The sequence below is a fragment of the Camelina sativa genome, chromosome 18, assembly GCF_000633955.1.
Source record: "Camelina sativa cultivar DH55 chromosome 18, Cs, whole genome shotgun sequence".
Lineage (NCBI taxonomy): Eukaryota > Viridiplantae > Streptophyta > Magnoliopsida > Brassicales > Brassicaceae > Camelina > Camelina sativa.
The window spans coordinates 7,071,370-7,089,840 of NC_025702.1; the positions used below are offsets into that span (position 1 = coordinate 7,071,370).

The 18,471-nt window shown below is 34.2% G+C and overlaps 1 protein-coding gene and 1 long non-coding RNA gene across 2 annotated transcripts; one reads left to right on the forward strand and one right to left on the reverse strand.

Annotated features, from left to right (window-relative positions):
- On the forward strand, positions 6,079-15,994 carry LOC104763205 (kinesin-like protein KIN-14C). The gene is made up of 10 exons (XM_010486612.2): positions 6,079-6,218; positions 6,370-6,553; positions 14,009-14,162; positions 14,248-14,354; positions 14,531-14,689; positions 14,908-15,011; positions 15,233-15,407; positions 15,509-15,586; positions 15,694-15,840; positions 15,920-15,994. Exons 1-10 carry the CDS (start codon positions 6,079-6,081, stop codon positions 15,992-15,994), a joined length of 1,323 nt encoding a protein of 440 aa, XP_010484914.2.
- Positions 16,889-17,636, reverse strand: LOC104763206. Its single transcript, XR_002036503.1, has 4 exons — positions 17,588-17,636; positions 17,414-17,494; positions 17,226-17,258; positions 16,889-16,931 (listed from the first exon to the last, which is right to left on the reverse strand). It is a non-coding gene; the product is annotated as an uncharacterized LOC104763206 (long non-coding RNA).

Sequence of the window (18,471 nt, forward strand, 5' to 3'; positions counted from 1 at the left end):
GATGGTCCTACGGGACAAATGGTCTTTGTGAGAGTCCTTTGGGATAGATGGTCTTTGTGACGGTCCGTCGGGACGAGTGGCCTTGGTGGCGGTCCGTCGGGACGAGTGGCCTTGGTGGCGGTTGGTATATCAACTTCGGATGACGATTCAGGGGCGCGTTGTAGGGTGGCAACCAGAGAGACGAGTATTGCACTTCCTGATGAGGAGCCAATAAAAACTCAAGGTTTAGGCCCGTGAGTAAAGGAAAGTCCAAAAGTCGAGAGCAAATAATGCCTGGAACGTGAGTCTATCGCCTATAGGTGACCTTCCGTAGATCGTTTAGAGGAGTGTGGGCCGTGGAGAGGTTTGCACAGGAGTCCTTGGCTGATGGTTGTTCTAGATTCGAGGACGAATCTATGTTGGTGGGGGAGAATCGTAACATCCGTGTTCCGGGAATATAATTTGAGATATGTTGAGTAAACCAAAAGAGTGGATTTTAATTAATTTTGGTTTAATTAAATCCTGGTTTAATCTAATTAAACCAAAAACCCCTAATCTCTTTCTCAAAGTCACGTCTCCTCTCTTGTTTTTGCTATTGTCGACATTGTTATGAGAGAGAGAGGGAGAGAAAGGGAGAACACTCTTAGTTGTTTAGTGTAAAGGAGGAAGAGAAGGAGATGAAGCTTTTTCTTTAGAGTAATGCACCTTAGTGCCCATCTCTGCCTGAAATGCCCTCCTAAACACCAAGGTGAACTTGGAATCCCTATCAGATACAATGCTCGTTGGCACCCCATGCAACCTGACTATCTCTTTCACATACTTCTTAGCCAAGACCGCTGCTCCATCAGTCTTCTTAATGGCCAGAAAATGTGCCGACTTAGGCAACCGGTCCACAATGACACAAATAGCATCAAACGTCCTGGACACTGGCAAACCCACCATGAAGTACATAGTAATCATATCCCACTTCCACTCTGGAATGGGAAGACTCTTCAGCAATCCACCTGGTACCTGATGCTCAGCATTTACTAGCTGACACACATCGCACTTCGCAACCCAACTAGCCACGTTCTTCTTCATCCCGACCCAGTGATAGTACCTCTTGAGGTCACGGTACATTTTAGTCGCTTCTGGATGAATAGAGAACATACTCGCATGAGCCTCTCTCAGGATCTCCTGCCTCAACTCTTCATCCTTAGGCACACGAAAAGTAGTACCATTAGCCGAAACCTGATACTCTTAATCAACATCCTTTGAGGCATTCACCAGCCCCAAATCCTTCTCCTGAGCCAACCGCACTCTGCTCAACATATCTTCTCTATCAGCTGCAACCAAACCCAACGGCTCCTGAGAAACTGCACACAAGCTCAATGCACTGATCTCTCCTACCAGAGACTTCATATCCTGCTCCTGAGCCGAAGCCGCCCGCTTCCGACTCAAAGCATCAACAACCAAGTTAGCCTTAACAGGGTGATAGGCTATCTCCAAATCATAATCCGCCACCAGCTCCATCCACCACCTCTGCCTCAAATTCAGCTTGGGCTGAGTGAATATATATTTTAGGCTCTTACGATCTGTAAACACCTGTACCTTTGCACCATAAAGATAAGATCTCCAAATCTTCAGGGCAAAAAGTACAGCACCCATCTCCAAATCCTGAGTAGGATAGATGTCCTCATGCTTCCGCAACTGCCGCGAAGCATAGGCAATCACCTTCCCATGCTGCATAAACACACACCCCAAACCAACTCTGGATGCATCTGATACACCACATATTGTTCTCCCTGCGCAGGCAAAGACAACACCAGAGCAGTAGTCAACATCTCCTTCAGGCTTGCAAAGCCCTCCTCGCACTCCTGTGACCAGACAAAAGGAACATCCTTCCCTGTCAACTTAGGCATAGGACGTGCTTTGCTCGCAAACTCCTGCAAAGACCTCCTGTAGTAACCTGCCAACCTAAGAAAACTCCTGATCTCCATGGCATTCTGCGGTCTAGGCCAATCTCTGATAGTCTGCCTCTTCTCTTGATCCACAAAAACCCCATCTACAGAAACAATGTGACCCAGAAAACACATCTCACGCTGCCAGAAACTACTCTTTCTCAACCTGGCAAACAACTTCTGCTCCCACAACTTCTCCAGAACTGCTCTCAAATGCACTGCATGCTCCTCAGGACTCTTAGATTAAACCAGGATGTCGTCGATGAAGATGATGACAGACACGTCCAGAATCTTCTGAAACACGCTGTTCATCAACCTCATAAACGCTATTGGCGCATTTTTTAACCCAAAAATCATCGCCACAAACTCATAGACCCATACCTCGTCCATCTACTTGACGAACAACACCGCTGCCCCCCACTGTGAAGTGATAAAACGTAAGAACCCCCTATTTTCTTCCTCAGCTCTACTAGACTAATAATCAAGTATGTTGATATCAACTCACCACTACCCGGATATCAACACCTCTTGGCCATCCAAGAATCTCTAGTAATTTGTCTCTTAGGGAAACTTCCACAAGATAGCTTATTACAAAATTAGCTTTTCGCTTAGCAATTCTCCACAACAAATCATCAATACGAGCGTAATAAAACAAACAAGTACCACACGTTCACATATTCTGATTCACCATATTGAATGCTTTGCAAGGCGCCAACTCAAACCACTTCACTTATTTCCCTCAGCAAGCTTACCAAAACCTTGAATCAAGCAACCCTGTTCATCTCCAATGAACTTCACACCATCATCGCAACAATGAGTTTATCCTGCCATGAACTAGCAACTTTGCCCACGCCGGCTCATACCTGCTGCAGCTCCCCTTTCCGGGACTCCAACACAACCGACCATACAATCCTGGCAGCCACACATTCATAACCGCTCTGGTCATAAAACCCTTACCCATTGGTCAACACATCCAAAACCCGAGATTAAACCACCGTAAATCTCTTGAGGTCTACATTGAATCATTATCTTTATACTCACGTCCTAGACATTGCTTGCTCCCAACTCCTTCACCCTTAGGTCGTAACCTTCGAGCCATACCGATCTCACTCTCAGACCAGCGTTTTCTAGTTATACCGTCTCACTCTTGGACCACAATCCTAAAGATCTCGATATCAGGGGAACTACTCATCCCCTCTGCCACTCTCGGAGCCCCCAGCCCCTCAAGCTATCGGTATTCATGAGAGTCACCATCGCCTCACTAGCAACAATCCTTAACGACTATAAACATCTCCCGACCAAAAGTACCTTCGGTTTGCGGATGTTACAATGGGAAGAAAAATTTCTCCAACTTGGTTCAACCCTAGAGATGATTTTAACTGATGATCAGGTTTGTTAAATGTTTTAATTCTTAGGCAATGGCCTGTAATCCGGGTGTCAAGCTACCCAAGCTGAAAACCCCACCAAATACATTATCGGCATTGTTATATAATCACGATAATAGGAGTGAGAACTTCCTTGATAATATAAGAGCATACAATATGATGTTTTCCTTAACGTCGTTAGGTGGAAAAATAAATTATTCTATTAATAATGGTAGAGGGTCGTACGTGTTTCAGAGATAATAAACCATTATATTGATGTGTTGCTAACATGTGTTTTATTTTTTCCTTGAAAGAACATCTGGAACTACAGAGAAAATAAGACAGTCCACTGTAGTACTTCTAAAAACGATGCTTGATAATCATAATCCGCATGTACATGCGTTTAGGTCGGCTCGAGAAAGATTTGAGTTAACCAACAATGTTGCAGATTTGAGGTTAAGGATTCCTACAGAAAGAAATGCTGATGCAAAGACTCATAATTTACCTACATGCAATGAGGTTGCTGGTTTGATACCAGGTGATTTCAACTCTGGTGTATTTAAGCGTGACATTGTGATAGAAAGTCGTCCCGGCAGTTTGCAAAGGATAAGTGAACTCCATCCAGCTTACTTGCCTCTGCAATATACATTATTGTTTCCATATGGAGAGGATGGTTACAGGTTAGGCATTGACATTGGTTTTGTAGATACGACTGGACGAAATTGGAAAACAGTTTCCATGAGAGAATTTTATGCTTTCCGAATATTTGAAAGATATCAAGAATCTTCAACGATTGTGATGTCGAGAAAATTATATCAGCAATTTTTGGTAGACGTGTTCACAACCATAGAATCTAACATACTGAATTATATCTGGCTGAACCAAAACAAACTCCGGACAAAAAGAATCAATAAAATAGTTGAAACTGTTAATCAAGGAAACAAAGATCTTGGAGAACACGGTAAAGCAATCTATATTCCTTCATCGTTTACAGGTGGGAAACGTTATATGATGCAACATTATTTAGATGTGATGGCTACTTGCAATTACTATGGTTTTCCTTATATTTTCATAATGATTACTTGCAACCCCCAAGTGGCCCGAAGTTGTTCGTTATCTAACAAAGCATCGTCTTACGCAAGAATATAGACCAGATATATGCTGACGAGTCTTTATGATGAAGCTATATAGACTAATGGAACAAGTGACTAAAGAAAAAACTTTTGGTGTTGTAAATTCTGGTATGTTTCATAGTATTAATAGATTGAATTTTCTGTCCGTTGACGTGTTAAAACCCTAATTTACTAACAATGCCTTTATGTGTGTGTGTGTGCAGCTATGTATACAATAGAATTCCAGAAGAGAGGTCTTCCTCATGCACACATGATTTTATTCTTGCAACCAGACTATAAAATGCGTACACCAGAAGACAATGATAGATTCATTAGCGCTGAGATTCCTGATAAAGAACTGGACAAGTATTTATACGAAGTTGTTTCTAATGTTATGATTCATGGACCTTGTGGTATTCATCACAAAGAAAATGTTTGCATGAATAATGGTAAGTGCACTAATTTTTTTCCAAAACCATTCATGGAAAACACTATCGTTGACTATGCTGGTTATCCAATATACAGACAAGACAAGACGGGAGATTTGTGCGTAAAAATGGTTTTGATTGTGATAACAGTTTTGTTATTCCGTATAACCGGGATTTGTCTATCCGTTATCGTGCTCATATTAATGTTGAGTGGTGTAATCAATCACACTCAGTGAAATATCTTTTCAAGTACATCACCAAAGGGTCGTATTACATTAGAGCTATTGTAGGAGAGGAAGACGAGCAAAATGAGATCAAGAAATAGTATAGCTGCAGGTATGTATATTTATAATTTTTTTAAAAATTTAAAACAAAATTAAACTTAAGTAAAAATTTTGTTATTTTTATAAGATATGTCTCCGCATGTGAAGCAGCTTGGTGAATATTGGCTTTTCCTATTTGTTATCGTACTAAACCAGTAGAAAAACTTCTGTTTCATCTTCCTGGACAGGAATTGGTTGTTTACAACGAAGATGTTCCTATCGCAGATGTTATGAAGCGTTCAGCCAGAGGATCTAAATTGTTTGCTTGGATGGAAGGCAATAAAAAATACCTGGAAAGTATAAATCTCACTTATGCTGAATTTCCTAACATGTTTGTTTGGGTTAAGAATAAAAGAATTTGGCTACCAAGATTTAAGAAAAGAAAGAGTTTTGCAGTAGGCATAATTATGTACCACCTTCTATAGGCCAAGCCTATTACTTGAGAGTTTTACTTAATACAGTTCCAAGAGCCACAAGTTTTGAATTTTTAAAGACGGTTAAACGTAAACTGTATGAGGAATTTAAAGATGCCTGTTTTGCATTGGGATTATTGGATGACGACAAAGAATATATTTTAGCTATAAAGGAGGCAAGTACATGATGTTTTGGACCGTTTCTAAGGAAGTTGTTTGCCATACTATTGCTTTCGAAAAGTGTTTCAGTGCCTCTCGATCTCTGGGTCGCTACAAAAGATATATTGTGCAAAGATATTTTATATTTGCAAAGGAACCGTACGAACAACCACGGTACATATGTAGTTATTTTATAAATAGATAAAGTAATATAAAGATATATATTGGTGTAAACAGACGTTTACGTTTATTATTCATATCAAAAATGTGTTAACTAAAATCAAACTACTTTATAATGCAGGTCTAATGTTAAGTCAGGAATATATAACAAACCTATGTTTAGCTGAGATTGAAATGATTATGCGGTCTAATGGAAACTCTTTGTCAACTATTGTGAATATGCCTAAACCAGATGGATCTGTGATGGATAAGAATGAGAATAGGCTTCTCATAGATGAGAGAAACTACAAGTGTGATGAACAAGGAGAGAATTACGACAGGTTATTATGTATGGCAACTTAGCAAAAAAGCGTATATTTAGAAATTATTGATGCTGTGAATGAAAAAAGGAGGTATATTTTTTGTTCATGGATTTGGTTGTACTGGAAAAACATTCTTGTGGAGTATTCTTGGTGCTGATATTGGATCTAGGGGTGATATTGTTCTTAATGTTGCGTCAAGTGGTATAGCTGCTTTACTTATGGAAGGTGGTAGGACAACACATTCTAGATTTAGTTTACCCATCCATGTGGACGAATATACAACGTGTTCGATAGAAGTCAATTCTCATCTTGCCGAGTTATTAGAGAAGCAAGGCTCATTATATGGGATGAGGGTCCAATGATGAACAAATTTTGTTTCGAAACGTTGGATAGGAGTTTGCGAGATATTATGAAGTGTGATCGAGTTTTTGGAGGTAAGGTTTTTGTTTTAGGAGGTGATTTTAGACAGATTCTACCGGTTATGTCAGAAGCTGGTAGAGTTGGGACAATTTTAGCCTCCATAAACTCATCCTTGCTTTGGGATAGTTGTAAAGTACTTCAGCTTACACAAAATATGAGACTATGTAAGACTAAAAACAGTCGGGATGCAAATGATCTCTCTACGTTTTCAAAATGGCTTCTCGATATTGGGGATGGCAAAATCAACGAGCCTAACAATGGTGAGGTCGAAATAGACATACCCAAGGATTTATTGATTACCGAATGTGACAATCCTATACAATCAATTGTTAAAGAGATATACGGTACATCGTTTGCAACAAAGACCGATGCAAAATTCTTTTGCGAAAGAGCTATTCTTAGTCCAAGGAATGATGATATCAATAAAATAAATCGATATATGCTCTCTCAAATTCTAGGTATATAAATAGTATTTTTTTTTTTTTTTTTTTGCAAATAAAATCCAGTATAAACAGATTCTTATTTTGATTTTATTATATCCAGGGGAAGAGAGACAATATTTGAGTTCAGATAGTGTTGAGACTTCCAATACAAGTGTTTACGACGATATAATCTATACTCAATAATTCTTAAACAGTATTCAAGTTTCTAGATTACCTAACCATGTTCTGACATTGAAAAAGGGAGCACCTATCATGTTGCTTAGGAATATTGATCCTAAGGGAGGTTTATGCAATGGAACGAGATTGATTGTTACGCAAATGGCTAATCATATTATTGAAGCAAGGATTATAACAGGTAAAAAACGTCAATGATAGAGTTCTTATTCCTAGGATGTTTGCTTCTCCACCGGATGCAAAGTTTTCCTTTCGTATGAGGCGTCTTCAGTTTCATGTTGCTCTTGCATTTGCGATTACTATTAACAAAAGCCAGAGTCAGACGTTTGAACATGTGGGATTGTTTCTACATAAGCCTGTATACGTTGCATTTTCTAGAGTGACAAACAGAAAAGGACTGAAGGTTTCGATTACAGATGAAGAAGGGAAATGCCAAAACAAAACCCTTAATGTGGTTTTCAAAGAAGTCTTCGAAAATATATGATTTAATTTTAAGCATCTAACATCTACTATAACGTTTCGTTTTAGACATTTGTTATTCGATTTTCATGGTTTATTTTTCTTTTTAAAAATAAGAAAGTGAAAACATCTTCAATATGTTAAACACAATTTTAATACTTGAACATGCAAAAGTGACAACACTTTTCTTAAGACAGTATTTATTTATATATTAGATTAGAAATTTTAATAATCGCAAAAAAGGTGAGCCACTTAAACGATTAAGGCGAAACGTTTAGACGCGACTCTTTGTATTTTCTCAAAGCAAAAAAAACCCCTTTTCGTTTTCGGTAACAGAGAAGAATCAAGAAAAACCCTAATTTGTGAAATTATGAGAATCGATTATATCGCTGATCTTCTTCCTGGAAGAACTAATTGGTGTATCCAAGCCAAAGTCTTAAATTCTTGGAGTGTCATGAAGTTCTTTACAAAAAGAGTTGTGCTTCTTGTGGATGTAAAAGTTAGAGTTTCTATTTGGATGATTTTTTACTTAATTTTCAAGTTCTAAAAGTTATTGTAGTTAAGACTTCTTACACAATTGTTGTTAAACTGTGAAGGGTGACACAATTGAAGAATCTTTCTTACCCAATACACTCGCTAAACTCCGAAAATATATCGACAATGGTGAGTGGTACGAAATTAGAGATTTCAAAGTCATCAATCCAACTCTGCAGGAGAGGAATACTCACCATCCTTATCAGATTAAATTTACGGATGCTACCACGATGAAGTTGCTCCAATCATTGAGTCCAAAGAATTATTTTCGATTCGAGGATTTGGATGACATATACCGTGGGAAAATCAACCATCCCATCTCTTTCGGTAAATGTTTCTTTAATTTATTTTATATTGTTTTGGTACAATCCGTGAGTATAATAAATAGGTGTCTTTCTGTTCGGAAAGCTATAATCTTTTTATAACTTTTGGAACTTTTTTTATTGGTCCCTTCTATAGAAAGTATGACTTAAACCTTACCAAATATAGTTTAGTAACACTTTGGAAACCTAAATTCTGTCTTTTTCCCGATATAGATGTTTGTGGGTGTCTAATGGATGTGGAAGATAAAAGAAGACCTGCGAGTGCCATTAATAGTAATGAAGTTGTTCTCATATTGTTGAATGGTAGGTGAAAGAAATATACTCTACCTTAAAGACAGTTATTACATTTTAGAGTTGTCTCTGTTAAGATTTTTATTAATTTGATAACATGTACGAATGAGACAGTGAAGTGTCGTCTCAAAGACAACTACGCTTCTCAGTTCATGTCTCTATGGCAATCAAACGACTGCCATCTCATATAAAAAATTGAACCTGTGTTTTGTGTAATGCGGTTTATGCAGGTCGGAGAATATGAAGGTATGTAACATAAATTAGTTCTGATATAATCATCATAAGGTAACCAATAAATTCACTTTAAATTGTACATATCTATAGGTGCACCATGTATTGAAAACACATTGGCCTCTTCGAAGATCTTCATAAAACCAAAGTTTGAAGGACTGGAGCATCACCAGTCTTTGTAATATACTATTATGTATATTAAATCAAGTAATGTATGATGTTAAGGTAAATTTTCTTAAAACACCTAAAATATTAACAGGTCTGAATTTGCTGGGCGTTATTACATAAACAATGTGATGAAGCAACAAGGTGAAAGCTCAAGAACTCAGTTGTAAAGAATGGTTTTTTTTTCTAGTTTGAATGTCTAAAAAAAATATGAATGTTTGTAGTAACGGCTACTTGAAATCCAAATATGGATTAATCTCAACTTTATTTTGTAACTAAGATAACACATTATAATTTTATCTTTTGGAATTTGCTTACAATTTTAAAAAAATTAGAAGACTTCATTGGTATTTTACATTGAGAATATTATGGAACTTTAGAAACTAATCCCTTTAGTATATATGCAAATTCGAAATAAGATGACAATTATTGAATAATTAGTCAAAGAAGCAGCATATGCTAAAGTATCAAAACCATTTTACTTAGCATTTTATTACCGCGTTTACGCGCGGGTACCTCCCTAGTTTACTTTAAATCATTTTTTTCTAAGTACTTTACCATTTTCTTTCTATTTTCACTCTTTTCTTTTTTTTTTGAACACACCAAGTCCCAAACACATAATTTAAACGTCCTAGTCCTATCTAGTTTTGAAAAATGCAAACTAGAACTCAACTATCTGAAGGTAAATAAATTTGCTATAAACTATATGAAAGATTTACTCCTAAGAAAGATGATTTTACATTAGTTAGCTATCTCTATTTATGAATTTTAAATAATTTTTATATTTTTCTGATCTTACTTTTTTCATTAGTCGACATATACTTTTGAATGTACTTTAGTCGTTATTAGACCAGCAAAAAGTGGACCGCTTACATATGCATATTGCATATTAGTAAATAAAAAGGAAATATGAACCGTTAAATAAGCTTAATTTTTTATTGCTAAGTAAAACTATGCAACTAAGTAGTTTACTCTCGGTTAATTACTTTTAATATCAGTTAATTACAACTACAAAACACTATTATACGGTTAGTAGCAATGCTCCCAGTTTCATTGTTGGGGTTTGTTCTCTTATCCCAGTTTCATCCTTTACGATAGAGAGGGAGTAAAAAAAATATTAAAATTATAAAGCATTAATTGAAAATTAACCAATAGAGACCAAAACTTTACTTTTATTTATATGATTATATATAATTATTGTATTTGACTTTAATTATAGGATTTAACCTGCAGTTTACCACAAAATAATTTGTTCTCTACATTATCATAAATTACTCAATTTAATATATCTATTATTCTAATATTGACACTAGTAGCAACATAATAAAATAATAAATTATCCGTGTAACACCAAGTTAATGATAATTAAATTTCTATTCATATTGTTCCAAATAGGGAAAAATGCCAACAAAAACCCGAAGTTATTTTTATTTGGACGTTTAATACCCAATGGTTTTGGATTGGAATAAAAATACACCAAATAATAAAAATGTGTCATTTAAAATCCAAAATAATAATCGGTGTTATTTTCATGCCCACTATTTTTCAACAAAATCAAAATTCCGATTTTACCCTGGTTATCTAATTAATTATTATTTTTAATATTATTTTTTTGGTTTTCTATAAACCATATTAATCCAAAAACAATTTTTAAAATATATATCCATTTATCAAAGTTTGAATCACATCATATGCTAAAAAAAATCTAAAACTTTATTAACTTTATGTATTAAATAGTAATTCAAATAATTAAATATAAGATTAAATAAAAGTGAAAGGAGAATTATATTTTAATCTAACATATTGCTTTAAATTAGGTAGATAGATTTTAGGAAATTTGAAATTAGTAGTAATAAGAAAATGATTGTGTTTGATTGTCTTGCTAACTTGCTATATTCTAGCAAGGGATGTAAATAATCGGTTTTAATTTATTAAGATTTATTTTAATTAAATGCACTAATAAAGAATCCGATTAGTGAAATCAAAAATCAGAACATTAAAACAGGATTTGATGATGTAATCGTTTTTTTTGTTTTGGATTTAAAACCAGCCCGAATTTAGTTTTAAAAAAGAAGGATGTCCCAAATTTGTACTCCAAAAAATTTTAAGATGGACAATCTTATCAATACGTGTAAGAAACGTAACAAGGTATGTCGGTAACCGTAATAACAGTCATGACTTGTCCGTACGTAACCGTAGTCATCTAGTCATGACTTAACAATTTTCAAAATTTGATTGTCTTGCTAACTTGCTATATTCTAGCTAGGGATGTAAATAATTGGTTTTAATTTATTAAGATTTATTTTGATTAAATGCACTAATAAAGAATCCGGTTAGTAAATTAGTGAAATCAAAAATCAAAAATCAGAACGTTAAACAGGATCCGATGAATGTAATCGTTTTTTTTTTTGGATTTAAAACCGACCGAATTTAGTTTGAAACAAAGGATGGATATCGCGTATACGTAGTCTAGTCATGACTTATTTTCAAAATTTATAGTTAATATATATTTTTCTTCATGTTTTTATCCATGCTTTTAACTTTTGTCCCGTACATATAGTACATTAAAACCTCTATAAATTAATACTCTATAAATTAAGAATCACTATAAATTAATAAATTTTGCTAGTCCCAAGTCCGGACAGTATAAAATAACAAAATTCGATAAGATAATTAGAGAATAATATTTTTGAAATCTCCATATAAAATATGGTCTTAATAATATCATAAATTAATAATCATGTAAATTTATATATATATTTATATATGCTGATATAGTAAAATATGTTTCTCTTGATTTTAATAAGATTGCATAGTCGATATTATGATAAATTTCGGAATTATCATTAAATAATTTAAGTAGTGATAAATTTTGAATTACGTGATTAACAATTTCTAAAATGATATTCAAGATTTTTAGGATGTTAATGATTTAAACATTTTAGGAAACAACCTATTTTCTTGTTTTGTAGATTGTTTTGATTTAGTTGTTTTGTAGTTGCTTAATTTATGGGATTTGAAATTAAAATTCAAATTTTTTGTTTAATTGTCGAGTAGTTATGGGCACATCCAAATAATTAGGGTCCCACATTTGATTTTTATTTCTTTATAAAATAATTAGGGTCCCAAATAATCTATATTAACATTTTTGAAGTACATTTAGTGTTATGCCATTTTAGTTTTGTTTATTTAAAAAGTTATTGACAACATTAAACCCTAAAAAATTTCCAAAACTAACATTACTCCATATTTTGTTTCTTAAATATTTTACATTTCATTTCAATTAAAAAAATAACAGCAATCACTATGGAAATAGAAACTATTATATATTTAACCAAACATTATGTTGTGTTTTGAAGATATTATATATCTGAATCTTTCGTTAACAAAGAAAAAAAACAATTTGATTCTCATTTTGTTTTCCAAAATATGTGACCTTTGATTCTTAACGTAAGAAAAACGTCGATTAACAATTATTTTAATATTATAATTAACATATATAAACTTAATAAAATTTTTAATTATTACGAATATGTAAAACTAAAAAATTCTAAAATACTATATAATGTGGTTATATAGTAGATGAGTTACAAAGAGAACATGTTGAAATTAATAAAATATTATTAAACTTGTGTTAAAACGGGTTAAATTCTTATTTAATTATTTATCAACACTACTAATATTAGAATATTTTACATAAAATCAAGTTGATTTAACTAAGATTGTATAAAATAATTAAATCGTTAGGGAAAATGTGACTTAATCACAGCGTATAATTACTGATTATGTATTTAGATCCCTTATTTTTTGTTATAATAATTAAAAATTAAAATAAAATCTCAAAAAGTAAACAAAACAAACTAAATATAACAAACAAATGGTCATGAAGTGTATTGCGGGTTAAAAAATAATATAAATATTTAGTTGCACAACAACTAAAAAATTTAGTTATTCTTCTATTTACAAAACATTTAATATTTAACAAATAGATACTAACATAAAATATAAATTATAATAGAAATTATATGTTTGGGGTGTAGTGCGGGTTAAAATCTAGTTGATTATTTATTTTGTAGAATGGTTGGTCAATCGGCAGTTAATGTAGCCTTATTCTTTTAACAGTTAACACAATATATAGTATTTCTTCGTTCAAAAGTAAGAACCCTCGATTCTCTCGTCTTCGACTGAGAAGTTCGCGGTGAGAATCAATCTATTGGGATAGTTTCCTTAATCTCGTATCTATTACACAAATCATATTAATTACAGTAAATAGTTTCCTTAACCTCCACTGTATATTCTCTACAATCTTTGTCAATTAAGTATGTGTGATCACATCTCTGTAATATATATTCATGTAATCGGTTATCACAATAATATACAGAAACATTATTCATCTTCTTCCTCTGATTCTACACAATCGGAGACTAAGAAATTCTCGGAGATGGCTTCTAGTTCTCGCAACAAGAATCGTCCTCCTCGTGGCCTTATTTATCCGTTCTTTGCTACTTAGTTTCGCTGTCATTTTTGTGTGTTGGTGAAAAATAAAAACCCTAGAGATTGGGTTGATTGGTTGGTTGAATTACTAATTTCGTGTTTAGGTCATTATTCTCATCAGCTTTGACATTTCTTATCGAGAAATTTAGGGCAACTGTGGGTTCTGGGATTCTACTTTTCTTGTAGCTGGATATGGGTCTCGTTACAAAATCTGTGGCTTTACTTGATTTTTATATGAATTATGTTTGATGATTTGATCTCATTTCTGAAAAAGGAGGATTTCGGTAGCATTCCACTTGACAAGAAAAGGAAAGTGGAAACGCAAAGGACCATCGATAACACGACGACCAGCGAGGTGGGCAGTATAGAAGGTGAAGTGTTGGCATTGCTTAGTGAGAGAGCAAAAGATGGGAATTTTGTTAACAAAGGTAATTATCTTTCTTGTGATTCCTTTACATGAAACAAGTTATTCACGGATTTTGTTATAGTCCCTGACTTTAAATCTTTTAATAGAGTTGGAGGCTAAGACAAATGAGGAGAAGCTACAGACCCTAATAACACATTTGATAGAGAGTGTAGCAGTAAAAGATGAGCTTTTGAAGGAGGAGTCTAGTAAACAGGCAAGGCATCTTTTTTTTTTTTTCTCCCTGCGAATGATGTCTCTTAATACAATTTGTTAATTTGGTTTGATGAACTCAAGACATCACTTGTAGAGAAGCCTGCAATTTTATCAAGTTCTTCCAATAACAGTCATGATTTTTATGTTTTCTTGTTCCAAACTTGTGTTACACTCTAGCTGCTTGTTGAACAAGATAACATAAAACTCAAGACTGATTTTGGAAGAGTTCTAGATGCATTCACACGTGCTGATGTAGATAGGTTAAACTTCCTGCAGAATTTAAGTATACTTAGGTGTGAGAACGAGTCTTTGCAAGATCAGTTAGCTTCAAGCAGAGTAAGTTTATTTTCTCTACCACTGGTCTTATAGTCCCGCGCGTGCCTACTTCATTGGTCTCATTTCTCCTTCATTTGTTCCTCTTCCTTTTTTGCATCCAAGGTTTTACAAGATGACGCTATGAAACAGAAGGGGGTTCATTGCATTCGGAAGTTACTAATCTTCGGAATGAGCTCCCGACATTCTCGCGGTTCTTCCTGATCACCTTAGTTGAGCAGTCAGGGAAGCTAACTGAGGAGATCGGGAAGAAACGCGAGAATGTCAGGAAGGTAAGGCAAGAGCTAGACAGCTTGATAAAGAGGAAGAACATCATTGATTTGAAGTAATACGAAAACCCAAAAAGAGGCAATTTAAATTGCCCAAAAGAGCTTGTCTAAGCCCTGGGAGGAGGACTCCCGCATCGGTTACGTCTCGTTACACCTTCGTCTCCACCATACTACGCCTCCGCCCTCGTTCAACCCACGCTACAGCTACGTTTTTTCCCCTTTCTCCGATACTATGTTTTCATACCCCCAAAACATAGCTTCTCTCTCTCTTTTAAAGCTTCCGCCTCTACACTACTAATCTTCGGAATGAGCTCCAACAAGTAAGGGATGATCGTGATCGCCAAGTTGAGCAGTCACTGAAGCTAACTGAGGAGATCGGGAAGAACCGCGAGAATGTCGGGAAGGTAAGGCAAGAGCTAGACAGCTTGATAGCAAAATCAGGATCGTCAGAGGTTGTTACTTTTTTAGAAGTATTGGATGTCTGTTCAAAGTTGCATTTTCTGAATTCCTGCCTCATATTTGGTTAGCTGACGTAGCAAGTATTACACTGCAGGAAACATGTTCGTTGCAAATCCCCGTGCGAATAAAGATGTTAGAGCAGCAATTAGCAATCGTCAATCAAAAGCAAAAGGTACCGGGACGATCAAGTTTATTTCGGAAGTTAAAGAAGTGCATTACCATCAGATGCTCTGGATTTCAAATAGCTTCTTTGATAGATATCTGTAACTGTGAATACAGATTGCAGATGCATCAGTATCTCTTACTAGGACAGAGATTGAGGAGCAGAAGCATCAACTATGTGAATTAAAAGAACGCCTTTCACATACGGAGAAACAACTCTGTGAGGGAGAGTTATTGCGGAAGAAGCTTCATAACACTATTCTTGTAAGAAAATATATTTTTTTGGTAGGATTATATTATATGTGGCGGTCTTGATGTGAGCTAAGCGAAGTTGTAAATTCAGAAACTAAAAGGAAATATACGAGTCTTCTGCCGAGTGCGTCCCTTGTTATTACCAGATGATGGAGGACGACATTAAGGGGGGAAATGACATTTGCAAGGGAACAAATACTTGAAATGATCCCTTGGGCTTCCCCCTGAAAAAGTTACCAAAAGTTTGGTGTTTGAATAGACTAATGTCAACACCAATCTCACATAAATGAAATACTAATTTTCAGTTTCATACAAATGGCAATTCTATAGGTTTGAGTACTACAATATATATTTATTAATACTTTCATAAATCAATATATTTATTTGGTTCCAAATAATTTGTTGGCTCAATTTATATATCAAAAAATTGATAATTCTATAAATTAATAAAATATTAAAGTCGTGATATTATTAATTTTTTTTTTTTCCGTCTCGAGATATATTTAGGGGGTGTATTCAACTTGACATTTTAAGTGATTTGTGTAAAAGTTACAAATCATAAGTTATTCAATCATGAATTTTAAAAAGTCTCATGAAATCCACTGTTATTCAACTGATGATTTAAAAATCTACTTTGAAATCCACTGCTATTTAAAACAGTTTGTGGATTTGGATTTTAATAAGTTTTAGGGATTCTGGAGGATTTTGGAGTATTTTGGAGGATTTGTTTAGTTAAAAATACAGAAATACAAATCTCATGGTTTTAGGTGGAATTTGAAAGAATTTTACCATAAATCATATCAACTCTCCTAAAATCTATCAAAATTCCAAATTTTCTAAATCCCATCAAATCCTCCAAAATCATTGTTTCAATACACCCCTTTAATTTACTGAGATTTTTACAATATAATGCAATGTTCTACTCTCTTTTCCTATAACATCCTACTTTTTTTTTCCTTTTTTTTTTCTTCTTTAAAGCATTTATCCATATTGTTATTGCTATCCAATTTATAGAGCAAGTACTTTTGGTTTTGACTATTGTATAACAAAATTTAAGTTACCTGTTCGTACGATGCTACTTGTTTCGAGACAATGCTCCGCATCTGTATAGTTAAATTACCAAATTACAATAATTATAACTAAATTCTAAACTCGATGAAAATCATAAATAATACATGAAACTTACATACAGAGGAAAGTGCAAATATGGCTGCAATATATGAAATCTGCATGTGACTTTTAATTTTTTTTAGCCAATAAGGATCTCACAAATCTACATATCTAAACTAAAGATGCAATTTTCATGAATCTGCAAAATGATATAGCAAAGATAATGAACCATCGAAAAATAAAAAATAAATTGTGAAGTATTTTCGTATAAAAGTTAGAATTAGTACCCATGAAGACCATGCCACACAGAGGAGGAACATCTGCGTAGTTGAAGATTAAAAACTTTAAAACATACGAGAAAGAGAAGATTACAGAGGATCTTGTTTTTTATATTTTTTTTTTAATTAGGCAACTAATCATATATTTAATATTAGCTTGAACAAATCGCCGAAAAGAATAAGGACAAACTGCTTACATGGGCAGAAGCAAAGAAAAGACCAATTGAAAGCAATCTCTCCTCTTTCAAAGCTGGAACTAAATTGGGCATGAAGATCAACTGTGAAATAACTTTGTTAGTAAGTTAAAAATGTGAATTAGATCAAGATCACATAATTCTCAGCAGAAAGTGAACATATTAGTTGTTATCCACCTGTGAAATAGACCCGGCTGCGCCACATATGATCATCAAGTCTGCAAACTGTTCTTTGTTAAAGTGAAACTTGGCCTTTAAATAGTACTGCGTGAAACAATTGACAAAAAATGTTTATTTTTCTAGAAATGTATAATTTCAAGGAATGCCCAAAGTTATATAATTTCTTTTTTTATTATTCACACTCTCTTTAGTTATATCACGCCATGCAATAGTATCTTCAAATTAAGACTCTTAATAGCATTTCAAATGATAAAATTAAAAGTATGTTTCACAGTTCGGTACTGATACATTTATGGCGTAGATCATACAATGGTTATTTACTCTTCGCATCACATAGTAAAAGCGTACCATAGACGAAGCATGTAGACCTGCCTCACCAAGACTACTGAAGAAGGATACCACCGCAACATGAAAAAGTAGAACGCTGGAAAATGAAAGCAAGTGTTAAGAAAGCAAGTGTTAAGAAATCAATCTAATAAGATTAAGAAATGAGTTGACTTTTTGACTAATCATGAATCTTCTACCCTCTCAAATTAAGGAAAAAAAAGAAGAAGTAAGAAATAAGTAAAAACACTCGTATGTATTAAGAAATGACTACTTTAAAAAAATTCAACCAATAAGTATTAAATTAATCTTAAAGTTACATAGAAACATGAAAACATCATATATTATAAAATAAAATAACTTCTCTAAAACATTCTATATTATGAAACGGAGGGAGTATTAATCAACCTAGATTTTGAATGTACATGCTTAAGCAACTTTTTGCAATGGATTCAGCTAAAATATTTTCTGCTCGCGGTATATAGCGACATGTGAAACTAGCACAAAATTCCATACCCAGCAAAATATCTGAAAGTATGCCATGAAGCTCCAAAAAA

What these genes read in the sequence shown, in the direction of transcription:
- LOC104763205 (XM_010486612.2), top strand. Translation starts at nt 6,079, where the DNA reads ATGCGGTCTAATGGAAACTCTTTGTCAACTATTGTGAATATGCCTAAA. An exon ending in AAGAACATCATTGATTTGAA is followed by an intron (nt 15,012 to 15,232) that starts GTAATACGAAAA and finishes TCTCTTTTAAAG; the next exon opens with CTTCCGCCTCTACACTACTA. An exon ending in AGCTTCATAACACTATTCTT is followed by an intron (nt 15,841 to 15,919) that starts GTAAGAAAATAT and finishes TTGTAAATTCAG; the next exon opens with AAACTAAAAGGAAATATACG.